Genomic DNA, 27,840 nt, shown 5'->3' on the forward strand with positions numbered 1-27,840 from the left:
CAATAGAGGAGTTTCCAGAGGCCAGCTGTCCCAGCAAACACAGTACAATAAAGGTGGCGCGCAAAGCACATATACCAAACAAAGTAGAGGTGGATATCGTGGGAACAGCGCCAAGGGCAGAGGTCGTGGAAACAACAGCTCCCGATCCTCCGCCGCTACCAAACAGTGACGCCTTGTCACTGCCCCCACCCCGACCATACAACACCAGTCGGGGGGAGACTCCAACAGTTCCTGCCGGTCTGGAAGTCCATCACCACAGACAGGTGGGTCACAAAGCTTATCCAGTACGGTTATTGTCTGGAGTTAATATCCACTCCACCCAACATACCCCCAAGACACCGTCCTATGTCCACCGAGCATTTGCACTTATTGCAGCAGGAGGTACTCGTCATGCTGCAAAAATGGGCAATCAAGCTCGTGCTTATGGAGGAAAGGGGCACAGGAGTGTACTCACTGTACTTCTAGATACCAAAAAAGGACGGGTCCCTCAGACCCATACTGGACCTAAGACCCCTAAACCAGTACATTCTATCGGAACACTTTCACATGCTAACATTGCAGCAGGTTCTGCCGTTGCTCAGTCAGGGAGATTTCCTCGCAACATCAGATCTGATGGATGCATACTTTCATATTCCGCTACACCCATCACACAAAAAATACCTCCGGTTCACCATTCAGGATCAACATTGCCAATTCAAAGTCCTCCCTTTCGGAGTGACAACAGCACCCAGGGTGTTTACAAAATGCCTGGCGACAGTGGCTGCACACCTACGGAGACAAAACATTCACGTATACCCTTATCTGGACGACTGGCTTATCCAAGAAAAGTCGGCCCAGCAGTGTGCCGCACACATGTCCCACACCATTCACCTTCTTCACGATCTGGGATTCTCACTGAATTACCCAAAGTCCCACCTTCAGCCCGCCCACATACGGCAGTATCTGGGCGCGACAATAGACACTCTGGCAGCCAAAGCACAGCCAAATTCAGTGAGGATCAACAGCATTCAATTGCTACTACACCAATTCAGACCGCAACACTCGCTTCCGGCAAGAGTGTTCATGCAGTTGATAGGCATGATGGCCTCCTGCATCTTCATAGTCCCGCACGTGAGACTACATATGCGTCCGCTTCAGGAGTGCTTAGCACGTCAGTGGAATCAGGCTCACGGACAGTTAAAAGACCTAGTGTTGGTGACCGGTCGTGCATACAACTCTCTGCATTGGTGGAATCCACAAAACCATTGCAAGGGCCGACCGTTCCAGGAGCCTGTGCCACAGATTATTCTGACAACGGACGCATCTCTCCAGGGATGGGGAGCTCATGTACTCCACTACACAGTGCAGGGACTATGGACGACGCAGCAAAAGAAGATGCACATCAACCTCCTAGAACTGATGGCTATCTTCATGGCGATGAAAGCATTCAAAGTACATCTGTGCAACAAGGTCGTGTTGATCCGGACGGACAACATGACGGCCATGTACTACATTCAGAAGCAGGGAGAGGTACACACTCTCCACAGTTGTCTCAACTGGCTCAGAGCATGTGGAAGTGGGCCATTCAAAGGAACATCTTCCTCATGGCGGAACACCTCCCGGGCAAGGACAATCAGATGGCGGACCTGCTCAGCAGGTACAGCCACCAGATGCACGAGTGGGAGATACATCCATCAGTACTCCACCCGTACTTTCAGCAGTGGGGTCATCCAGAGATAGACCTCTTCGCCACAAAGGAAAACGCCAAATGCCAAAGCTTTGCCGCCAGGTTTCCACACCCACAGTCGCAGGGCAATGCGATATGGATGAACTGGTCAGGCATATTTGCATACGCTTTTCCCCCAGCACCTCTAATACCACTGGTGGCACGCAAGCTGAAGCAACACTCGATGACACTCATCCTGGTTGCTCCAACGTGGGCACGCCAACCATGGTACACCACGTTTCTAGAACTATCCGTGGTACCGCATCAAAGGCTGCACCTCACACCCAGGCTTTTGACGCAGAGCCATGGCGACATTCAGCATCCAGATCTGCAACATCTCAACCTGGCGATCTGGCTCCTGAGGCCTTAGAATTTGGCTACCTCAACTTGCCTCCCGAATGTATGAATATTATAAAAGAGGCAAGGAAGCCCACCACCAGAGCATGTTATGCGGCAAAATGGAAGCGGTTTGTCATTTATTGCGCAGACCACAACATCAACCCGCTAGACTCATCTACTCGCGACATCATTTGTTATCTGTTACATCTATACAAATGCAATCTAGCCTATGCTTCCATTCGTATACACTTGTCTGCAATAGCAGCTTATCTACAAAACAGGCAGCATCTCTCACTCTTCAGTGTGCCTGCCATTAAGGCTTTTCTGGAGGGACTCAAACGAGTTAGTCCTCCCCGGACCCCACCAGCTCCTGAATGGAACCTTAATGTGGTCCTCACCAGGCTGCTGGGTCCACCTTTTGAGCCTCTGCACTCATGCGAGATTCAGTTCCTAACGTGGAAGTGGCTTTTCTAATAGCGATAACATCGCTACGACGCGTTAGTGAACTCCAGGCACTAACTATCCAAGAGCCATTCATACAGATTCACTCCAACAGGGTGGTGCTTCGCACCAACCCTAAGTTTCTTCCTAAAGTGGTTTCACAGTTCCATATCAATCAAACTATAGAACTGCCTGTGTTCTTCCAAAATCCTGAGTCAGTGGCGGAGAGAATGCTACACACACCAGACATCAAGAGAGCTCTAATGTACTACATAGATAGGACCAAAGATTTTCGGAAAACAAAACAACTGTTTGTTGCCTTTTTGCCACAGCACAAGGGCAACCCCATTTCCAAATCAGGTATAGCCAGGTGGATCGTTAAGTGCATTCAGATTTGCTATCAAAAAGACAAGCGCACATTAACGGTTCCTCCAAGGGCCCACTCCACGCGAAAGTTGGGGGCCTCCATGGCTTTCCTTGGAAATATTCCTTTAGAAGACATATGTAGAGCTGCCACATGGTCTACCACACACACATTTACTAAACACTACTGTGTAGATGTGCACTCCAAGCAGCAAGCAGCTGTGGGGCAGGCTGTTCTAAAGACACTTTTTCAAACTGCTGCAGCTGGCACAGGTGGCCGCCGATAATGGAGGGACTACTATGTATTCTATGCAATAGATATGAATTCAGCAGCCCACATGCCTTGAACCGAATATGCTACTTACCAGTATGCATCTGTTCTTGGCATGTAGGGCTGCTGACATTCACATCACCCACCCTCCTCCCCGGCGCCTGTAGCGGCTGCAGCGCTTGCATTTACTCTTAGCATGGTCATCACTCACAGCGTTACACTCCATCTTTGCCACAATGGCTAGAAACAATCTGGGGATGGAGTCGATGTCCATGCGCACTGTAGTCCAGGGGAGGAGCCACCTATCTTGTGATACTTCGAAGACTCTTCCAGGACAACAATGTGCAATCATCCGGACCCAACACTAGGCGGCGATCTATGCAATAGATATGAATGTCAGCAGCCCTACATGCCAAGAACAGATGCATACTGGTAAGTAGCATATTCGGCTCGTGACATCAGGTGGGGGAAATTATGTGAGAACATACTTGTATGAAAGCCTAAAGATAATATGATTTATATAATCTATATTAATAAATGAATTAGAAGCTGTGTTGCACAATAATGAACAAAAACTCATCAATTATTGTAAACAAATAATGACGTGTATCCAGGTTCACGTAGTTATGGATTTGCTACCTTTGCCACATAATTCATATTCTGAGAGGGAGCGAGAGGTGTGGCGCACCGGCCAGAGCAGCTGACTCCAGAGTGCAGGGGTCGCGTTTCTATCCCCTGTGCCAGCTCAGCATCATGAGAGTCTGGGCAATAGCTCACTTAATCTCTCTGGCCCCAGCGCCCTACGTTCACGCTTTACAAGTATGCTGCATAATCTGCAGATTTAAAAAAAAAAATGTTTCTTGCACAAATGAATCAAAAGCTATCTAAAATGTGGCAAACAGTGGAAGGCCCATTGCAAAGGTTGACAGTCCGCTTTCAGATACTTTTTGCTGCTGTATTTGGGTGTTAGATTCTTACTAATAAGGTGAAATACTTTCCCAGAGAGTGTTACCATGTATAAAAATGTCAAAATAATCAAGTAATGCAAATTCTGCAGCAATATCTAGCATAATTTGCCTTTTCGGGCCACATAATACTTGTTCTCCTCTGCAACCACAATTTTGTCCTCCTCGGCCGCATAGTTCCAGTGGTCCTGCTTGTACAACTTGTTGTATGTGGCCACTGAGACACATCTAAGGCAAAAATAGAGAAAGATCTGTCCTTCAGGACCCAGGCCAAGAAAACCACCGGACTTTGCTTCGGACTACTCAAATCCATCAGGAAAATCTTGCCCCTGCTCCCTCCCGCCTCCGAGAAACTGCTCGTCCATGGCCTCATCCTCTCAAGGCTGGATTATAGCAATGCTATATATCTAGGGGCCCCCGAAGCCACTTTTAATAAATTGCAAAGGATCCAGAACACTGCTGCACGGATCCTTACCAACACTCCGGCCAGATCCTCGGCCAGACCAGCCCTGAAGCATCTCCACTGGCTCCCGGTGAGACAGCGAGTCGAATTCAAGGCTCTCTGCCTGTCCCATAAACTCCTGCAAGACAAAGGCCCCCCCATCCTTAAACAATTCATCAGGCCATACAAAGCCGCAAGATCTCTTCGCTCTGACCACAAACACCTTATAACTACCTTCAGAGTGAAGAGGGCACGCACTGGCGGGCGGCGTTTTGCGGTGAACGCGGCACGCCTGTGGAATGCCCTCCCGTTCACACTTAGGATGGAGCCAGACCACCTTTGGTTCAGAAAATCTCTGAAAACCTACCTCTTCCCTTGATCCCCTCCCTCACTTTCCTCCTCTGTGCCCGATCTTAGCGCTGGGATGCTTACGAGTTACTACGCGCTCTACAAAACCTTAAAATAAAATAAATAAATAAATAAATAAAAATAGACCAGTTCCTATATTGAGACGTTTCAACCACCCAATTATGGTATTGGGAACTTGAACGCAAAGCACGGCCTTGTATTTATTTCCCAGTTCACTAGCAGTAGTATTCATATATGCCAAATAGGATGGGCCTAACTGATTCAGACATTAAAGGGGAAGGCAGGTGAGAACGATGGAGAGACAGCGTCCTTTTCCTGTATGGGTTGAGAAGGCATTCTGAGCCCAATTAATAGCAGATTCATGCTGAGGTGACAACATCTTATTGAATAAATTCACGCCTGAACTAGGGTTGTTGGTTAATCTGCAGTAGAGCTACCTTGCTGCCACAGTAGTATCTTGTTGGAGTGCCCTCCTGCACCTTTCAGACATCATCTAATGAGACCAGGAAGTAAAGTATTTTCAGTATTCTGTTAAGGTGACTGGTGATGATCCTCATGACTGACACGAAGCTTACCTCCAGGAAGCACTTTCTCCCTGAATTTACCTCTTGTGGAACAGTAAGTTGGTGAAGTCAGATGAGGGGGGAGGATTCCCAGATTTCCTTAATCTGTAAGAAACACGTTTGTGATTCCTTACCTTAGAATAACCCCCAGACGTCAGATTGGATCCGGAAAGCTTTCGTCAGCAGTAGCCCTGCGCACCGGTAGGCGGCGTATGGGTCCGCATACGTCACTGGCGTCGTAGTCGCCGAGATGACGTCGCTGGAGCTACTTAGATGTGCCCACGCGCTTTGACGTCAGTTCTTTCTTTTTCCGCGCCAGCAAGCGCAGATCCGGAGTGAGCGGTACCCCCAGTCAATTTTTGACTGACTTATTGGGGACTTTTGTCTCTGTTCTTTTTTGAGTCTTTGACTCCTGGTGTGTAGGGATGCCCTGTATTTAATCGTGAGCGGCTTGTCCCCGCACAATGTCGGTAGCGGACCCGCACGATGAGAGTGTCTACTGTCTGGGGCACGACCACAACTCCGAGTCATGCCCCGAATGCCAGGCCCTGGCTCCAAAAGCTTTGCGGGAGCGGTCCTTAAAGTTGCTGGAGGTACGGGAGTTGGCTCTGCGCCGTTCAAGGTCTCGGTCCCATGGGAGGTCGAGGGGCCGTTCAGGGAGCCGCCATCACCATCGTTCAACGAAGTCTTCGCACTCTGAGTCCGGTAAGGCAAAGCACGAAAAGTCGAAGAAGCAGCATCACTCTTCGCCTTCCCCTAGCCTGCCGCGCGACACAGCTGGTGGTGCGGGTGGCGCCGCCTCTGCGGCTCCAGCGGAACCTACGCAGTAGCCGGCCCAGCTGCAGGAGTTCTAGTCAGCCATGGCATGTGTCCTCGCTCTTCGGCGTCGTTGGCTCCGGCCCGACTTTGGCGACGCCGATAAACCCCCTTGGATCCCAGCCGATGTCGGTTGGCCTAGTATGACCTCCATTGACGTCGGTGGCCGGCTCCCCGACCGATGCCGTCCCCGGCTTCCACCCCTACGTGGGGACACTGCCGGACCGGTGTCAATCGACGCCGATCCCGACGCAGATGGGGGATTTCTATCCCTTTCTCCATCCACCTCCTACTTTTCCGCCAGGCCGGCAGGTTGTGAAGGACGGGGAGGATTGGGAGGGGTCTGAGGACCATCTTGCAGCCCAGTGCGAGTTAGACCCGGACTGGGTAGAGGAAATGGAGGATGCAGGTGACCTGGAATTAACTCCATAACCTGGCAATCTATCTCCTCCTACCCTGGCGACGGAGGAGGATGGTACATAGTCTGTGGTGTTGCGCAGGGCGGCCGAGGCTCTCCACCTCAAGCTCCCTGCGGTGGCCCTCAGGACTAATCTCCTGACAGAAGTGCTTCGGCCGACGTCTTCCTCTGTGGAGCCACTGCTGCCCTTTAATGACGCACTTCTGGACATGACTGGAACGTCAAGGCATTTCCTTGACAGTTCAACACCTGGCAGGTTCTTTGAACGCCAGGGCAGACTAACTCAGCCGCAGGATCACGAATGGCGTCTTCACTCGAAGGTGGCGCAAGGTTTCTTTCAACGGTGGGGAGAACCTTGGTTAGATCTATTCGCCACCGAATAGAACGCGCAATGTCATCACTTCTGCACGTTGGAATTTCCAAGGCAGCACTCGCTCAGTGACGCTTTTCGTCGCAAGTGAAGCTGCGGTCTATTGTACGCTTTTCCACCTATACCACTTCTACCCAGAGTCCTGAAGAAGATCAGGCGCGACCAGGCCCAAGTCATTCCTGTGGCTCCGGACTGGACTCAAAGAGTTTGGTATCCCGAGCTACTCAGTATGAGCATGGATCCTCCGATCTTCGGGAAGATCTTCTTTCGCAGCAGCAGGGGACGGTCCTCCACCTACATGCATGGAGAGCGGCGACAATGGATTCGCTTTGACTAGCCTTCTGAAGTCTGTGATATCATTCTGGCAGCCAGGTGTCCCTCCACTAAATTGGTATACGCCTGCAGGTGGAAATAATTTGTGGCATGGTGCACAGCAAAGGCTGTGGATCCCCTTTCTGCCCTCTGTCAGAAGTCCTTTTGTTCCTTCTTTGTCTGGCCCAGCAGGGCTCTGCTCTGGGCACTATTAAGGGCTATCTTTCTGCCTTTCTCAGGCTCCCTGATCAGCCCTTTCTTTTCAACTCCCCTGTTGTAAGTAGATTTCTCAAAGGCATTACTCACTTTTTCCCTCCTATTCCGTTTGTTATGCCTCAGTGGGACTTGAATCTGGTTCTTACCTATTTGATGTGCGCTCCCTTTTAGCCGCTTCACAACTGTCCTCTTCGTTTATTGACTTTGAAGACTGCTTTCCTGGTTGCCATCATCTCTGCTAGTCGCGTGAGTGAGCTCTAGGCTCTTTCCTGTAAGCCTCCTTTTCTGTCGGTCCACCCGGGCTTTGCACTCGTCCTTCCTTCTTGCCAAAGGTTGTCACTGCCTTCCACATCGGGCAAACTATCACCTTGTCCACTTTTTTTCCGCCTCTGCACCCTTCCAGAGAGGAAGAGAGGCTCCACCATCTAGACCCAAAACGTGTGCTCTCCTTTTACTGAATCGCACACATCTGAAAGAGACACGTTAGTGATAGATTCCTTACCTTAGAATATCCCCAGGCGTCAGCCTGGATCCGGAGAGCTTTCGTCAGCAGTACCCCTGCGCATCGATATGTGTCATCGTACGGCTCCGCGTGCGTCGCTAGCATTGTATACGTCAAGATGACGTCACTGGAGCTACTTAGACGCGCCCACACGTGCTGACGTCAGTTTTTTTTCTTCTCCTACGCCAGCAAGCGCAGATCCTGAGAGAGCGGGACCCCGTCAACTAGTTGACTAAAGTGTTTGATTAAATTGTAAGTAAGACTTACTCCTGGTGCATAGGGATGCCCGGTTTTGAGCTTTGCGAGGCCTGGATGTGCCAGGTGTCGCTGACGGACCAGCACCGTGATTGTCTCTTCTGCCTGTGCCGTGACCATGACACCGAGTCGTGTTCCCACTGCCGAGCCACGGCTCTGAAAACTGCGGGAGCTGTCCCGAAAGTGGCTGAAGGCCTGGCAGTCGGCTGAGCAGGTACCGCTGGCTTACCCACCTTTCCCTGGTCCATCAGCGACTCCAGCCGAATTGCAAGAGTTTGTGTTTGCAATGGCGCGTATCTTCGGCCCATGCGGGCCCCACTGTTCCACGTTCCTTGACGTTGCCGACGCCCAGAGGCCTCCATGGCTCTGGCCGGGCTTCCCCGTTCTTGCTGGTGGACCCCGTACGGCCCCCACTGACATCGCCAATGCCGGCGACGCCGGTGTCGACTTCTTTTCCGACGTGGGCACGGTGCCGGAGGGATGTCTTCCGGCGCCGATCCCGACACCATTGGAGGACTTTTACCCTTTTATTCACCCACGTCCTCATCCTCTCGTGCAGGAAGGGGAGGATTGGGAAGGGTTTGAAGACCCTCTTGCAGCGTGGTGCGAGTCCGTCCCTGATAGGGATGAGGAGGTGGAGGCCGGTGGCCCAGATTACACTCCGGCGCCTAGTTCACCATTCCCTTCAGCAACTATGGTGGAGAGTGGTTCCTTTTCCATGGTGCTTCGTAGGGCGACCGAGGATCTTGACCTCGAGCTCCCTACAGTGGCTGTCAGGACCAACCTACTGACTGAAGTGCTTCGGCCAGCTTCTTCTACAGAACCGCTGTTGCCGTTTAATGAGGCACTTTCTGATGTGCTTTTGGGCACTCGGTACCGGACCAACACTGGGGCTTCTGTGGATAAGGATGTGGGTGGACGTCATCGCCCGGCTCCGGGAGACCCTTCCTTCCTCACCCAGCACCCCACACCTGAAAGCTTGGTGGTTCAGGCCTCCACTTTCCGAGTGCGTTTCCTTCTGCTCCACCAGACAAGGAATCCAAGAAATTGGAGCAGTTTGGCATGAAGATTTATTCTTCCGCAAATTCTGGACTGCGGTCTGTGAACACTGCCTGTCTCTTGGGCCGCTATTCCCATTCTGTATGGAAGCGGTTGAGCAGGTGCTACCGCCGTGTCCAGAGGAGGCTCGGACAGTTCTCTCCCGACCTCTTAAGGAGGGGAGAGATGCAGCCAAGTTCACTATACGTTGTGATCTTGATACCGCTGATTTGCTGGGTAGGGCCTAGCCGCGGACGTGGGGCTCGCAGAGGCGGGTCACAGGACCTGCGTGCGGGTCAGTCAACCAACACCCCTACTGCCAGTGCCTCCACACCTTCCTAGTCTGGTGTTTCAGGCCCACCAGACGCCAGTGGGGGGCAGGATTAGTCATCACCTCCCCACTGGCGCACCATTATATCAGACAGGTGGGTTCTGGAGATTGTTTGAAGGTGCTACCCCCTCCCCTTTGAGTCTACCCCCACAGCCATACCACTGCAGATCCACTGCATGTCGGGGAATCATTTGGCACTTCTCCAGCAGGAAGTTGCGGCCCTATTGGCCAAGGGGGCCATCGAGCGCGTTCTGACGCTAGAAGTAGGACGTGGTTGTTACTCCCACTACTTCTTGGTTCCAATGAAGGACCAGGGTCTACGTCCCATCTTAAACCTTTGGAACATCAATCGCTTCCTCCGGAAGGAGAAGTTCAAGATGCTCACTCTGGCTCAGGTCTTGTCTGCTCTCGACCCACATGACTGGATGGTGGCACTGGACCTGCAGGATGCTTATTTTCATGTTCCCGTCCTGCCGGCCCATCAGCGTTACCTACGATTCACGGTGGGCCAGGAGCATTTTCAGTTCACCGTGCTCCCCTTTGGACTTATTAGCGCCCCTCAGGTGTTCACGAAAGTGATGGCGGTGGTCGCAACTCATCTGCGCAGATCAGGGGTTTCAGTCTGCCCCTATCTCGACGACTGGTTGTTCAAGGCGGGCTCGCCTCAGTCTTCTCCTACCTCCAGATTACGGCTGACCTCCTGCATTTGCTGGGATTTTCCATCAACGTGCCGAAGTCGCACCTGATCCCCTCTCAGAAGCTCCTCTTCATCGGTTTCGGGTTTATCCTCCCGAACAGCGCGTTCAGGACATTCAGGCTATGATTCAGATCTTTCAGCCCTTGTCCTGGGTTTTGGTCAGGAAGACCTTGAGGCTGCTGGGACTCATGCCCTCTTGCATCCTGCTGACCAGCCATGCCAGGTGGCATATGCGGGCTCTGCAGTGGGACTTGAAGTTCCAGTGGGTGCAGCATCAGGGAAACCTGTCCAATTACGTCTAGATCTCGGAGGGCGCTGCGCAATAATTGCAGTGGTGGCTCACGAATCATCAATGGGTCAGCGGCAGATCCCTCTCCCTTCCCCAACCGGACAACACAGTGGTGACAGATGCGTCCCTCCAGGGATGGGGCGGCCACATGGGAGAGGCGGAGATCAGAGGCCTCTGGTCTCTGGCAGAGTCCCGGCTCCATATCAACCTTCTGGAGCTTTGGGCAATTTTTCTTGCACTGAAGGCATTCCTCCCCTCTGTCAGGGTGAAGGTAGTGCAGGTGTTCATGGACAACACCACCACCATGTGGTATTGCAACAAACAGGGCAGGATGGGTTCGTGAACACTATGTCAGGAGGCTCTGTGCCTCTGGACACGGCTGGAACGTCATGGCATTTCCTTGACGGTTCAACACCTGGCAGGTTCTTTCAACGCCAGGGTGGACAAACTCAGCCGCCTGTGTCTGATGGATCACGAATAGCGTCCTTACTCGGAGGTGGCGCAAGGTCTCTTTCAACAGTGGGGAGAGCCTTGGTTAGATCTATTCGCCACCAAAGAGAATGCGCAATGTCATCACTTCTGCATGTTGGAATTTCCAAGGCGGCACTCGCTCTGGGATGCTTTTCGTCGCGAGTGGAGTTGCGGTCTGTTGTACGCCTTTCCGCCTATACCACTTCTGCCCAGAGTTCTGAAGAAGATCAGACGCGACTGGGCCCAAGTCATCCTTATGGCTCCGGAGTGGGCTGGAAGAGTTTGTTATCCCGAGCTACTCAATGTGAGCCTGGATCCCCCGATCCGACTGCCTTTGCGGTAGGATCTTCTGTCGCAGCAGCAGGGGACTGTTCTCCACCCGCACCTGCCCAGCCTCCACCTACATGCGTGGAGATTGAGCGGCGACAGTTGATTCCATTTGACTTGCCTCCCGAAGTCTGTGATGTCATTCTGGCAGCCAGGCATCGCTCCACTAAATCGGTATACACCCGCAGGTGAAACAAATTTGTGGCATGGTGCACAGCCAAGACTGGATCCCCTTTCTGAGGTCCTTTTGTTCCTTCTTTCTTTGTCCCGGCAGGGCTCTGCTCTGGGCACTATCAAGGGTTACCTTTCGGCCATTTCAACCTTTCTGAGGCTTCCAGATCAGCCTTCTCTTTTCAAGTCCCCTGTTGTACGGACATTCTTAAAAGACATTACGCAAATGTTCCCTCCTGTTTCTTTCATAATGCCTCAGTGGGACTTTAATCTTGTTTTGACTTATCTCATGTGCGCTCCCTTTGAGCCGCTTCACAATTGTCCCTTATCTCTTCTGACTTTGAAAACTGCCTTCCCGATGGCTATCACCTCTGCCAGGAGAGTGAGTGAGCTTCAGGCTCCTTTCCTGTCGGTTCATCCGGACAAGGTTCTGCTTTGCACTAGTCCTTCCTTCTCTCCAAAGGTTGTCACTGCCTTCCACATTGGGCAGACTATCACCTTGCCCACTTTCCTTGCCCACTGAATAAACATTTCAGCGACTCCAACTTCACAGTTGAAGAGTTAAAATGGACAATGATTAAAATGTTAGTGAGAAAAAACAATAATGCTGAACGTATTTTGTTTGAAAAGTAACAAAGAAGGGTGGAACGTCTTAAAACGAACAACCAAGGACTTAATGATGACGTGCCATGGCACCAACTGTATTGATCAAGATAAAAATAGACTCTAGAACAAGAATTTTCACCATGAATATCTAAGGTCTTCTGCTTATTCTTATATCTTTGACACTGCATCAAGACATCGCAAATGGATAGTCATTATGCGGAATAACAATTGCTCTTCTTGGTTGAGAAAGACACAATAGACACCTATCTTGAATAGCTATAAAATTAGGGAATTTTTTTAAATTGCATTTTTCCCTCTTCATGAAAGAGTTACGTGTACCGGAATTTACACATTACCAACACTGTTGCACATTAACACTATGTAAACGATCTTAAATTGAGTCATTAGAGAAACAAATTTCACCTTCATTTGGAACACGACAATACTCCCACCGGTAAAATTTAACATTACATAAATTATACTTCAGTTAGTTTCACCACATGATGTTGTATGCTTTAAAACTATTTACACATCGTGAGATTAGAATATGTTTTCAGTTGCCGAATAGAATGGCGTAGTCTTTTTTTCTGTCGCCAGTCACATTTAAGATAGAAAGGATTTGTCCAAATCCACTTCTAACTTCCGGGGGCAGAATAAACACAAGTAGGAAATCCTGTACTGCCGGTAAGAGGATAGACGCGAGAGGAACCTTTGACGGCCTTTCCAAAAGTAAGATCGTTGTAATAACATGGTTTCTTCCATCACAGAATATTGAGAGACTTTCTCAGGTTCCCTGTTGTTTGAAATTTGAAAAACTAAGGTAATGAAATGCACAATACTTGAACGGTACCGCCCGTTTATAGGCTCGTATGAATAAAATGTTGCAATAATAGGGACACCTTTACTGCGCTCAGGTTATTTTAACCCCACTCAAGCAAACTGTCTAACTGTAGTGTTCTGTTTTTATAAAATATAACGCGGCGCTTTTAAACGAGAACATGTACATATCAGTGTATTTGTGAAAAAATAGCACACTAAGTAACGTAATAACCAACTTAGACACGCCTGAGAAAATAGGATGCGCATATAAACGCATATGTGAGGAATGTACGCGATAAGTTACACCTTAACAATCATGCTAATTCCTGAAGCAATGAAAACTAATCCCCCGGCAAGTTCCGGTTGGACAGTGAATGTGTGGTGGTGTGAAATTGATCTTGCTGACTAGTGTTCTCCTTTAGTATACACCCTTCTGGCCAGTCTCTAAATATCTACTTATAGAAGTCTCCACTAAATGTAATAGCGCAAATTGCAAAAACTAAAACAGGAAATCAGTGTAATGAAGCTGAATTTTCATAATAGGGAAAGAGATATGTAAGAAATGGACAGATGCATTTCTCTGTTTCTCTCTGTTTTCTTTTTGATTACATGTACTGTTGACCTCAGTTTATGTATAGAGTGGAATACATTGTTTGCTACACAAATTGTGTAAGTAAACACACTTTTTAATAGGTCCTGAAGAAAGCCCCATAGACCCGGCTGGGCATGGTGGGGCTGAAACATGTCGACCGTAGTCTTCTTATTGGGTAGAGGATCCAGTAACATGACTCATAACTACACATCTATACTTTTAGTTTTCTTGAATCACCTTTTTCAATAAAACTACACTTTTCAAGATGATTCAAATAATTTTAACCCACGATTTTTGAGCACTAGATATTATCTCTGGACACTACTACGAACCCAGTCAGGTGGAGGTTTTTGCATACAAGAAAACAAAAACCCTATGATGATGCACTAACGCAACGTATTTTAGCGGAGAACCAAGATATACCGCTACACCATCTACGTGCGTGTATGAGGGCTTTTTTTATGAGAGTTAGCTGACACCATAAGAAACCCCCAAATTGATTCTTTGGAGTATAGCTTGGAAGCTGAATGGACTCTACCTTCTTCCCCACCCCCCCCCCCCCCCACCTCTTGATTGAAACATGTTTTTTTTTTTCACCATTTACTTAAAAACAAGGTCAATGATGACCTCTAAACTCCAGCTGTAATGTATTCCTTGGAAATTCTAATCCAGATGCCTGCTAAGAGTTCACTGGCTGATCGTTTCTCCTGGAGAGTCGTGCATTTCGGACATCCGGGTGAAACTTGAGTGCCAGTTCTATGCTCCTGATCTTTCCACCTTTTTGTTTTTCATTTGTTAGAAAAGGGAGCATGTTTGACAAAGTCAGAATAAATTGGCTGTCTTATGTACCCATTTCTATTCACTTGAACGACTTACCCTCCATTCACAAAGACACATCCCTCATAGCTGTAAGACATATACATCAAGATGTTAGAAGACTGTCACTTTTTATGCACAACATAAAAAAATTACAGTTGGAAAACTGGATGTATATGCACCCCATCTACACGCATCTTTAGCTGATTACTGCCTATTTCCTATCAGGCTCTTCTTTATGTACGCTTTTGCCACAGAAAGTTTCTTAAACTTCCATTGCATGTTTGAAGTCTCCTATGTCAGCTGTATCCTCTCTGAGTCAATCTCTGCAATTCAGGAATGTCACAGAAAATGCAAGATCTTCCCTCTACGCACCCAAAGAGAATTCACTGTTGTGTACTGTACAGAGATGTGGCTTTGTTTTTGCGGGGCATCTTTACCTGTTAAGTGTGAGGCTGGATGCTTTACAAAAATTACAGAAGTTGAAGAAAAGTATAAAACTAGTCCTTGGGTATTAAAGAAGCCGGAGGGAGCAACGCTTTACTGCCTGATATCAAGGGCACTAGAGGATACTATCTAAGGCCCTGCTAAATGAGGACAGTCAGTGACTAGGTACATATGAATGCTAGATGTGGAAATACAGCTCCTTTGCTGTGGCAATGAGTTGTTTACACATTTGAAACCGAAGAGAATTTCGATTCTCCTAGTTTGTGTAGAGAGAATCTGGATTTCATTAAAGACGCAGAGGCTAGCATTATGCACATTACTTTTATTGCCACCTCATGCAGCACTTCAAAGTATTACATCATAAAACTTCCAAACTCTAGAACATAGAATGTCCAACATTATATAAACCACATCATAGCAGCCATCTTCCTCTTTATGCTGCTCCGTATGCAAACATCAACTCCTTCTTCAGTACACACTTTTAATTTTCCTGCTTTATTGAACATCTGAAAAACACACGTAAAATCCATAAATAAATCCCAAAACCCATAAAATACAATTTTCTTACAAACATATACAATATGTGAAAAACATTTCAACTACTCCACACCGGGAGGGTGGGAGGGATAATGCTTGCCTCCGTGTCTTTAATCTTTAATGAAATCCAGATTCTCTCTACACAAACTTGGAGAATCTACATTTCATGACAAGACCGGAGGCTAGCATTATGCATGTTCAAAGCTGTGCAAAAACCACAGACAAAACAGGTTTCAAATAAAACTTTGCAAAAACATCCGCATTAGACCAATCTGCTGCACGTAAAATTTCCTTCAAACGACCACCAGACAAAAGAAACCTTACTTGCCATCGCACCTCTCACAGAATGTGCACCATACTCTTGCAGATCCACGCCTGCTTCACACATACAGACTCTCACCCATCTAGCAATAGTAGCTGTAGAAACTGGCCTAAAAGATCTCACATATGAAATCAAAAGCTGATCATCTCCATGCTTCCTAAATTCACTCAGTCTACCGTCGTACTCTTTCAAGCATCTAACCACAAACCATTTAGGATGATCCTCAAACCTAGGATAAAAAATAAGAGAAGACATGCATTTTCTCCATCTGTATTAAAACACCTGTTATTAATATCTAAAGCTCTGACATCTGATACTCTCCTAAACGAAATGAGACACAAAAGACTTGCCAGCTTTCCAGACAATTGTTTCAGGCTGGCCTACCTTCAAAGAAAATTAGGATCTTGTTAGCATCCCACAAACCACTATTTCTTTGCGGTCTCCTTAACTTATCGCCTTTCATCACTCTACATACCAGAGGTTCTCTACCAATAGAACAACTACCTACCAACTTATGACCGTCAGCTACCGCGGACCTATAACAGTTTATAGTCCTGTAACTTAATCCATTAACAAACAACTTTAATAATTCGTCAATTCTGTGGCAGATGCCTCCACGGGATCCAAACCCCTTTCGAAGCACCAACCAAACCACTTTGTTTAAGCTGATAAATATCTGTTCCTTGTACCAGGCGTCCAAGACTCTCAGAGCAACTCCTGAGCCTGTTCCGAAAGCTCTCTGAACTGCTCTCCTCTCCTGATATGTTCCATATATGAAGGATCAAAGCCCCTTTTGTAACAAAAGGATGAAACTCCTTCTCCTAACAGCAGGTCCTCTGAATCCGGAATCTTCAACGGCTCTTCTATTGCCAACTCCAATAGACCTAGGAACCAAGCCTGACCAGCCCAAAAAGGCGTTCCCAACACCAGCTCACACCTCTGCTTCCTCACCATCAACAACACCCCCTGAATCATTGCGAATGGGGGAAAAGCATACCCCGAACCTTCCGCCAATCTTGCTGGAACGCATCCACCTCCTTTGCTAATGGATCCGGCCTCCAAGTGAAATAACGATCCAATTGGTAAGTCAGCCTTGACGCAAACAGATCCACATCCAATGGACCCCAAACTTAAAAGATTCTCCTGAAAAACCGAATATTCAGCTTCTAATCGCTGTAATCTCTGAGAAACCTCGAATTCAATCTGCCACTACATTGCACTGACCTGGAAAATACTCCACCTGCAAACCAATTCTCTCCTCCAAACAAAAGCTCCAAATCTTTTCTGCTAGGTGTGTCAGATTCCTCGACCTGCTCCCACCTAAGCGGTTTATGTACCGTACCTCAGAAACGTTGTCCATCTTTAACAAACCATTGAAACTCCTGAATTCTTTTCCAAAACTCTTTATGGCAAAAAGACCAGCCTTCATCTCCAATCTATTTATATGCTCCAATCTCTCCTCCATGGACCATCTCCCATCTGTTTCTTGATTCTCCAGACAAGCACCAGAGCCAAAAAGGCTCGCATCTGTCTCCAAAAAACAAAGTCTGGACATATTCCAAAAATTGCTCGTCCATTCCAAGCTTTTAAATTGTCTAACCACCAAACTAGCTCCTCGCGAGCATCTGCTGTAATGACCAGACCCCCCAGGATATAGCGGCATGGATTAGCAAATTTAGCGGCACAAATATGGAAATTTAGCGGCACAAATATGGAAATTTAGCGGCATTTTTGCGACACTTTATTTTTCTCATAATCACTCATTTTCAGCCTTAAATCGATAGAAACTGTTTTAGCAGAGTACTCCACTTTGAAATAGGCATGTTTAAAGTGTCTTCAGCTCATTGGAAGCACAGCTACAATCCTAACCTCATGAGAGGGGATCCTATTTCTCCCTGGGATGGTCTAGCACTCATGTACCCACCCCTGCCGGGCCCCACTGCCTCCTGGACCCATGAGGCATGATACTGCTTCCTCAGATACCCTAGGGCACAGGATCGTAGTGGATGGAAATGCATTGCCATGGCTAATGTAAGCATGTTAAATATTGCTCTACGCAGACTGGCGTAATGAAACTAAAGGCTTCAAGGGTATTCAGCAGCCAACATAAACCAATCAGAAGAGTTCCATTGGCTCTCTTAATCCTGTTTGGGCTGGTAGCTACTCTTACCGGCTCCCTGGAAAATAAGAAATCTAAACTGGTTTTTTTTTCCTATCGTCGGAGGCACCATGATGTCCGCTTCACGGGCCGCCATGCATATACCTTGAATATGCACTGGTGCTGCGCTTTATATTTAATCACGGCGCCCATTTTTTTAATGTCAATTTTTCCTGCCTCCTGATGTTTGACCGGTAAGGGAAGAATGGTCTCAGGGGAAACGTGTTTTATATTGCAATCACAGGCAGCCCAGAGACTCCTGGGTAAAGCTGAAGTATTTCAGTGTGTCTCCTTTAATATTCCTCCATTGTCATCCAAGCCCAGGACCATAATGCAGGCAGATTCTGAACGGGATGTGGGGCTGTGGCTGGGCACAAGTGCTGAACATCAGGAGTTGTGCCAGGTAGTCCCAGGGTGCCAGTGTGGGAGCGCGGCTCTAACGCTGCCCCTTCCTTCTCAATTAGACAAAGCTGTGGTGTTCTTAGCTCTGCTTTCAGTAACAATAAACCCTCTGAGAGGCGTCAATGGCAGACGTACTCCCTCCATCTAACAGGGGACCAGTGCTTTTCTAGTGCATACATTGCAGTTTTAGGTACGGCAAAATACAATTGTTTGCCCATGATCAGATGATTTGTGGTTTAGCACTGAAGGTGAAATTCGAGTCAAGGTGCAATGGCCAGCTCCAATCCCACTTTGTGGTCCAGCTGTAAATAAATCTTCATTATTATTGTGTTGTATTTCACGAAAGCTCTCGGGGGGGGGGGGGCAAGATAAACATATTTGTGGCAGCCTAGTTTGCATTTTGAAAATCTCTTCTTGAGCCAGTTGAAAAATGTTAGACCACACGAACGCCTGCACCCAAAGTAACCCGCTTTTCTCTTGTCCCCTTGGACATGTGTTTCCTTTATTCACTGCAGCACGAACCATGTAGCGTCTTCTGGAGCAAGAGACAGCCACAGCTCAAACTGAAGCGGGACACGCAGCGCCCTGGAAAAAATAAACAGATTGGTGGCACCACAATAGAGGCTAAATATGTGAGACCCTCACTTCCTATCTTTGAGGGAGAGGCAGTGAAGCAGGGACAGAATGTCTGGATGTTTGCACTGCTGGGGTGCAGTGAAGATGGGGGCTCGGCAGGAGGCAGCACCCACTCAGTGTCCCATATACATTATTACTTTGATCCTAAGGTTCCCTTATGATGTCGCAGTCATTTTCAAGACAAAAGGCGATGCAAATGCAGTTTTGACCGCATGTCATGAAACGGATGATGCGCAGTGGCTTTTGGTGAGAGGAATGAAAGGCGGGGTGTTAGGTACAGGAATGTTGTGGGAGTACTGAGATACTAGGTGAGAATGTTGGTGTCTTGCTTCACGAAGAAGAAAGAACCCTCTCTATTCTTGAGGGAATCTTGATGTGTGTGCAGTCAAATGAAGAAATGGCTATTGCTCGGCTTTCTCTGAGACATGCCAATCGATCTAAAGCGCACGCAGCCATGCTCATAGATGCCGGAGGAGTAAGCAGGCAGCAATTACGGCTGTACGCGCCCATGTGGTAATGTAGGTTTGTACAGCCAATAAGATGTCACCATCTTTTTTGCTGCCTGACGAAGACCTTTTTCGAGGCCAAAAAGGTCAATATCGCGGTCATCGTGCCCTTCAGCTGATTTCGCGATTATTTTGCGAATCGCGAAAAGCTGGAGGGTCTGAATGACAACCTGATCTCCATACCATAACCCCTTCCTTAGAGCATCCGCTTTCATTCTCTGCAAAGCCCTGTAATGAAGGGGCCCTGGGAAAAATGCCTGAATTGAAGAAGAAATCAAACCAATCACTCTTGCCAATGATCTCAGAACTAATCTTTCCCTTTTCAACAAACCTTTCACTTCTGTTTTTATTTTCTTTACCTTCTTCTATTGCAAACTTTAAGATTTCTCCACAGTATTCACCATGAAACCTAAAAACTCCAAACACTGTCTTGGGATCAATACAGATTTTTCCTTGTTTACCACAAATCCAAACTTCCTAAAAGTTCCAACTTCATGACTGACACCTCAACTCCTCCTGACTCTGGGACATTATTAAAAAAATCGTCCAGATACATAATCATCCTCACACCTCTCTCTGAAAAACTTTGCTACAGGCCTCAACACCTTTGTCCAAACCCAGACCAAACGTAAGTGAAGTAAACTGGTACAACTGACCCATCCACCTGAATTGTAGAAATTTACAAATTTCGTCTGCTATTGGAATTGTGCAGTAAGCATCCTTCCGATCCCACTTCACCAACCAATCGTCTGCTTGAAGGATATCTGTTAAAAGATGGATTCCCTCCATCTTGAAATGCCTGTAAACCACATATTGATTTAATCTTCTTAAATTTATCACCGGCCTCCATCCTTTTCCTTTCTTTTCGACAAAAGATATTTTATGTACAAAACCTTTTTCCTCCTCTGAAACCATCTCTATTGCCCCTTTCTGTAACCTCTCCAAAACCTCCACTCCTACAATCTCCTGCAATTTAAAAAAAAACAATTGTCTTGGTACTTTCAATTGAAAAGGCATCTCCACCAACTCCAACATATAACCTTTTACAGTTTGGATAACCCAAGTGTCCTTTGATATCCTTTCCCAATTTTTCACAAAAAACCTCAACCTTCCCCTACCTTCCCTGGGGAAGAGCCAATAACAGTCTTCATACTTACCTTGAGATCCTAGAGCAAAATGTGCTCGACCTCTTGATTGTCGCATCCTTCCTGCCGATCTTCCTCTTTGGTAATAAAACCCAGTCGCTGACTGGATAACCCTGAACGCGGCTCACCCATTAGATTGATACTGTGCCCTTGAAAAGGAACGGCCAGGGAAATGGGTCCTTGCCCCGCCCTTTCAAAAACACCCCTACCAAACACACGTCTTAGGGATGATTTAGCCTTATCAAGACTGGTGAATGTTGAGACATATATCCCAACTCCCTTCGCCATGCTCTCACCAAGTAGGTAACCTTTTGGATCCTCCGCTGGCTCCTTTGTATAAAAGTCCCCCAATTTAGGACTAATCCTCATCAGGACCACCTTACTCCTTCCTATGTCAGGGCTGCATTAGCATTCCCTAATAAACATATAGCCCGTTGTGACCAACCTCTCAATAACTCAATATCCACATTAACCTTCTTCATTTTAGCCTCCACTGCCATGTCAAAAATACTGGCCATTGGTCCTAACACATCTAATAACCTGTCTTGACATTACTTTAGGGCTTTCTCAAGCCCCTTCCTTGGGTCACGCCCCATCTTAAAGAGAAGCTAATTAAATCCGGATCAAGTTCCGGAGTACAGCAACATTTCCCATCCACTACAGGACGAGAACATTCAGCCTTCATGACCGCCCTGGCCTCCGACTGTAGTGGCCCTCTAATCCACATATTAATACATTCTGCTACATGCGGCAAGGGTCACCAATCTGCGCTCCTTGGATGTCTATTTCGGGACTAAACATATCCTCACCTTCAGGATCCTTGACCAAATCCTTCTCTTTTCTCTCTTTATCCATGTCCTATCCATCGTCAAAATAATAATCCAGAACAAATTCATCTTAATTCTCATCACTTTCATCCTCTCTGTCTTCATCCATAGACTCATCCACCCTCATTTGTGCCGCAGTAGACCCCTTTTCCTTTTGTGGCGCTTGGCTCACCATTTCCCTCTTTCATAAACTTCATTCCAACTTCAATATTTTTATTTTCTTGCTCTTACCATATACTCTACTTCCAGAAGGTTCATCTTCATCTAAAGACCAAAACTCCTCATCAGAGCATTCATTTGCTTTCCTCCTCATAACATTCTTAAAAACTTCCTTCATAGAACTTTTAATTTCCTCTTGAACCATCTTCCTCAAATCTCCTTCTCCAGAACCTAAAGCCTGAGAAACCTCACTGTTTTCCATGACACTTTTCTCACAGTACACTAACAAAATCTGTTTTAATTAAATCTTATTTCACTTTTAACCTAAAATACCTTAAATCCCTTTAAAATTTCTTTTTATGCCAAAACGCTCACTCGGTACACAAAATACCCTTTCTCCGTGTCCAAACAGCTGATATGACTGTTCCAATCCGTCTCAGCCCGAGCGCGCGCTATCCGATGCCTAACATCGCATCAGTTAGTGCTCTAGTTCCCGTCCAAGATGGCCACGATGCGTCCTCACGCACGCACGCGTGATGACGAACCTCGGCCCTGAACTCTTTCTACTACGAACTGCCTCACCTCACAGCTCCATAATTACATTTGAAAAACTCGCCGCGAGCCTGAATTTAAAGGCGTGCTCGCGGCGCATCAAAATAAATGGTAAACTCTTTCTACTTTTTAAAAAAATGATTTTTAACTACAAACCTTTTATCTACCTCAAAAAAGCATCACAAAACTTTCCAAATTATTTGAACAAGACGATTAACCCGAAAATTGGGCTAAATACTTACCATACTCTTCAAATTAAACAAAACCACATACAAAGTTCATACATACTACTATTAAATCTAAAATCTGTAAACAATATCCACATTTTTACCAATCATCAATAATAAATATCTCAGACAAGGTATACTTAATCTTGCAAGGAGCAGCAAACTAAAGAGGAAGATGGCTGCTAAGATGTGGTTTATATATAGTTGTACATTCAATGTTCTAGAGTTTGGAAGTTTTATGATGTAATACTTTGAAGTGCTGCAAGGAGGTGGCAATAAAAGTAATATGCATAATGCTAGCCTCTTGTCATCAAATCCATTCTGAGTAAAAGCGTAGGTGTGAGGAGTATTACCCGTGGAGCACAGTGCAGTGATGAATTTGTGGTGAGAATGAAACCTCAGAAATAACAAGAGGATCTAAAAGAAACAGGTTAGTGTTAGATTCCTTACCTTAGACTACACTACCCCCAGGCGTCAGACTGGATCCGGAAACTTTTGCGTAGCAGTACCCTTGCGCGTCGGTAGGCATCGTCTGCGCGTCCGTCGTTGGCGCCGGGATGATGTCGCCGGAGTACTTAGATGCCGCCCTCGTGCGCTGACGTCATTTCCTATTTTTTCCACGCCAGCAAGAGCCTATCCGGGAACAGTGGTACCCTTTAGTCATTTTTTGACTAAACTTTTTGATCTTTTTGATCCTCTTTTTCGAAGTCGAACGACTCCAACGGTGCCGGTAGGGATGCCCGGGTTTAAACCCTGCGTCGACTGCAACCGCAAGGCGGGAGCGGTCCTGCAAGCGCCTCGAGCTCCGGCAGTCGGCCCTGCGCCGTTCGAGGGTCCGGACGGAGTCGCACCTGTGTCCCTCAGAAGCTCCTCTTCATCGGAGCGGTTCTAGACTCGGCGCAGTTTCGGGTTTATCCTCCCGAACAGCGGGATCGGGATATTCAGGCTCTGATTCCGATCTTTCAGCCTTTCTCCCGAGTCTCGGTCAGGTTGGCGCTGCGGCTTCTGGGGCTGATGGGCTCCTGCATTCTTCTGGTGCATCACGTCCGGTGGCAGATGCGAGCTCTGCAGTGGGACCTGAAGTTTCAGTGGGCCCAGCATCAGGGCAACTTGTCCGACCATGTCTTGATCTCAGAGGGCACTGCAAGACAGTTGCAGTGATGGCTCACGGACTGCGTTTGGGTCAGCGGCAGATCCCTCTCCCTACCCCAACTGGAGCACGTAGTTGTGACGGACACGTCCCTCGAGGGCTGGGGAGGCCACATAGGAGAGGCGGAGATGAGAGGCCTCTGGTCTCCGGCGGAGTCCCAGCTCCATATCAACCTTCTGGAGCTGCGGGCGATCCGACTTGCACTGAAGGCATTCCTCCCCTCTGTCCGGGGAGTGTAGTGCAGGTGTTCACGGACAACACCACTGCCATGTGGTACTGCAACAAACGGGGTGGGGTCGTGGACCCTATGCCAGGAGGCTCTGCGCCTCTGGCAGTGGCTGGAACATCAGGGCGTGACCCTGGTGGTTCAACACCTGGCAGGTTCCCTGAACGCCAGGGCGGACAAACTGAGCCGTCGGTGCATGATGGATCACGAATGGCGTCTGAACTCAGACGTGGCGCAAGGCCGCTTTCAGCAGTGGGGAGAGCCTTGGTTAGACCTATTAGCCACAGAAGAGAACGCGCAATGTCATCAGTTCTGCGTGTTGGAACTTCCAAGGCAGCATTTGCTCGGAGACGCTTTTCGTCGCGAGTGGAGTTGCGGTCTATTGTACGCCTTTCCGCCTATACCACTTGTGCCCAGAGTGCTGAAGAAGATCAGGCGCGACCGGGCCCAAGTCATCCGGACTGGGCACGGAGGTTCTGGTATCCCGAGCTCCTCAGCATGTCTGTCGATCCCCCGATTCGTCTGCTCCTTCAGGAGGACCTTTTGTCGCAGCAGCAGGGGACAGTTCTCCACCCGAACCTGTCCAGTCTCCACTTACATGCGTGGAGATTGAGCGGCGGCAGTTGAGGCCATTTGACTTGCCTCCTGAAGTCTGTAATGTCATTCTGGCAGCCAGGCGTCCCTCCACAAAATCGGTATACGCCTGCAGGTGGAACAAATTTGTGGCGTGGTGCACAGCAAAGGCTGTGGATCCCCTTTCTGCCCCTCTTTGAGGTTCTCCTCTTTCTCTTGCCCAGCAGGGCTCTGCTCTGGGCACTCTGAAGGGCTACCTCTCGGCCATTTCCGCCTTCTTAAGGCTACCTGATCAGCCCTCTTTGTTCAAGTCCCCAGTTGTAAATAGGTTTTTGAAGGGCATCACCCATATGTTTCCTCCAGTTCCTTTCGTGATGCCTCAGTGGGCTTGAACCTTGTTCTAACTTCTCTGATGTGCGCTCCCTTTGAGCCACTTCATAACTGTCCTCTTCGCCTTCTTACTCTGAAGACCGCCTTCCTGGTTGCCATCACCTCTGCCAGGAGAGAGAGTGAGCTCCAGGCCCTTTCTTCTAAACCTTTTCCTTTCAGTCCATCCGGACAAAGTTGTGTAGCGGACGCGACCCTCTTTCCGGCCCAAGGTAGTCACAGCCTTCCACATCGGGCAGTCCATCACTTTGCCCACTTTCTTTCCGCATCCCTCGAAAGAGGAAGAGAGGCTCCACCGTCTGGACCCAAAATGTGCGCTCTCATTCTATCTGGATCGCACATGCCAGTTCCGGGTGGATGACCAACTCTTTGTTGGTTACGTGGGCGCTATGAAGGGACTGGTGGGGCACAAACGAACCATTTCTCATGGGTCGTCTTGTGCATCAAGGCTTGTTACTCTTTGGCTCGACAGGAGCCTCCTGTGGGGCTTCGTGCCCATTCCACACGGGCCAAGGCGGTTACTACTGCCCTGGGCCGGGAAGTCTCCTTGCAGGACATGGGTCAGGCAGCTACGTGGGCCTCGCTGCACACGTTCGCAAGACACTACTGCCTGGACAGCCAAGTCCGGAGAGATGGCTTTTTCGGACGTTCCGTTCCACAGTACTTTCTGGTGTGATTATTGGTTCGCAGACCCACCACCGGGGTTAGTATTGCTGGGGTATCTATTCTAAGGGTAGGGAATCTAATACTAACCTGTTTTTTTCAGATGCACAAGTTACTTACCTTCGGTAACGATATATCTGTAAGAAACAGTAGTTAGTATTAGATTCCTTTCCGCCCCACCCATCCTCCCCGTTCTGCGAACCGATATCTAGGGTTAAGGTCATCCCCTTTCAGGGCCTTAGTTTTTATGGCACCAGTGTTGATTTTTATCATGGCTCTGTGTTTTCTGGCGCTGAAAAGCTGTGTATAAGAACTGACGTCCGCGCACGAGGGAGGTGTGGAGGCGTCTAAGTACTCCGGCGGCGTCATCCCGGCGCCGACGACGGACGCAGAGCTGCAGACGACGCCTACCGACGCGCAAGGGTACTGCTACGCAAAAGTTTCCGTATCCAGTCTGACGCCTGGGGGTATTCTAAGGTAAGGATTCTAATACTAACTATTGTTTCTTACAGTTATATCGTTACCGAAGGCAAGTAACTTGTGCTTCCAGCAGAATCTCCAGAGGTTCGCCCACTAAGAAAGCCAGCATGTCACATACAGTCTGAGACTCACAAAAGGGGCAACACTGGTTTTGGAATCATTGATATCATAGTTAAAAAAGAGTGGATTCTATTGAGGTGACAGTGACAATCCTGGGAAGGGAAATGAGAAGAATCATATCTGCAGTTTTTAGATAGGCAGATGAAATTGGCATACTGTGTCATTTACAGTATAGAGTCTTTCAGGGCAGTATTTTATTGATGATCGTGGAAATGAATCTTGTAAATGATACTGTAGAAACCCTCTGTAGAAATCTATGCGGAATCTCCCTGCTTAAAACATTTAAATCATAAACTAATAGTTCTGTGGGCAAGCTGAGCTCAGGCTGTTTTAGTGCTTGTATGTTTTAGGGAACCAAATCAGGAAAAATGGCCCAAAAAGTTCTGTTCTATGGTCCTGTAGCCTTAGCTTGCCAGATCAGGAAATCCGAAGTTACAAGTAGATGCTGGACTTGAGAAGGGGTCTAAGCATTTTGAATATTGATGTGTCTTTCCAGTATCCTTCCAAGTTGTGAGCTTTAGATTTGTCTACCATGCACAGCTTTTTCTCCCCATCCAGCTTGAGGCATCTCAAGTTTTATGAAAGTAGAGCGATTGTAGCTGTGTTCATGCATTTGATCCTCTTCTGCAGTTTATTGTCCTAGTTTAGCTGAAATGGTTTTGCGAGCTGATTAATTGGGTTGGCAATTTGGGAGCAGGGATAGCTCTGTTTGGACATGTATGTTGTAACTTTGGCTATTTATCCAGTCCCTCTTTTCACCCCCTGCACTCTTCCTACCTCTTCCTCTCCCTTCCATTGAAATATTAGGAGGTAAAGAACAAAAGTAGTAATTATGACCTGTACCTAAGAATTAAATAAGACATGATGGATAATTTTTTGTTGTCAATACTGCTACTACTGGGTGGCAGTTAACACCAGGGATTTTGTTAAACGTTCTGAATTACAATATAAAGTTTGGCTGTAACCTAGCCTTTTAACAGTGAACTGCAATGTCAATATTTTGCCTGTTCATAGTGTTTAACCAAAATATTTTTTTCTGTTTTACAGAACGATGAACATTTTTTTAATATCATCTATGACACCTATGTTTCTAACCTGACGAAGGGAACGATAAACAAGCAAATGTGAAAAGATGCAGTATTTTTTTATTTTTTTAATTAAATTCAAGTTGGCTTATCTAAATTACCTGCCTGATTTACAGTTGCCGAGAACCTCAAATAGCGTTGAGAAAAAGTATTTTTGATTTAAGAGATACAAAATAAAAAATACACAACATGGCAATACAATCGGAGTGGGTTGTTGTTCTTCATAAGTGGTGGTTAAGAAAATGTGATTTTACAATGTTGTACTTTGTTAAAAACTATATTGCTGAAATATATATATCCTTTCTGCAAGAGTGTAAGAAAGGGTTGCACATAGTGATGCTTAATCTTACCTTTCGTTGGTAAGACTCAGTCTACTTTGGAGCACCTTTGGTAAAACTTGCTGTGTTATTTATAAGCAACAACGAAATATGTGGCCTCATAGGCTCGCATTGAAGGTGCGTCCTGTCCCTTTAAGGTCCAGTAGCTTGCACTACCAATGGTGCCTTGTAGTGGGAGTTGCCCAAGTTATTTTTTTCTAGCTCCTGTGACTGGGATCTTAGGAAAACATTGAGTGCCTTCACCATAGAGACTTTACACTTGTTTTGTACTTTCATTCAAAGTCCAGGCAAAAAGTTACCCCAAGTACATATTAATAAAGAAAAACACCATTACAAACCTATAGCAAAGCCAAACCTCATAGAGTAGTGTAGGGCGAATAAGACAAAGCAACGTGC

At 47.4% G+C, this 27,840-nt stretch overlaps 1 protein-coding gene across 2 annotated transcripts in view; it reads left to right on the forward strand.

Moving 5' to 3' along the window:
* DCP1B (decapping mRNA 1B) overlaps positions 1–27,307 on the forward strand; it is a 256,755-nt gene extending 229,448 nt beyond the window's left edge. For both annotated transcript variants that reach the window (XM_078673665.1, XM_078673666.1), the window contains one exon: positions 27,069–27,307. In XM_078673665.1, the coding sequence (XP_078529791.1) occupies positions 27,069–27,149 (81 nt within the window). In that variant the 3' untranslated portion in view covers positions 27,150–27,307. The remainder of the gene's footprint in view (positions 1–27,068) is intronic.
* The last annotated feature ends 533 nt before the right edge of the window (positions 27,308–27,840 follow it).

The sequence above is a fragment of the Lissotriton helveticus genome, chromosome 1_1, assembly GCF_964261635.1.
Source record: "Lissotriton helveticus chromosome 1_1, aLisHel1.1, whole genome shotgun sequence".
Lineage (NCBI taxonomy): Eukaryota > Metazoa > Chordata > Amphibia > Caudata > Salamandridae > Lissotriton > Lissotriton helveticus.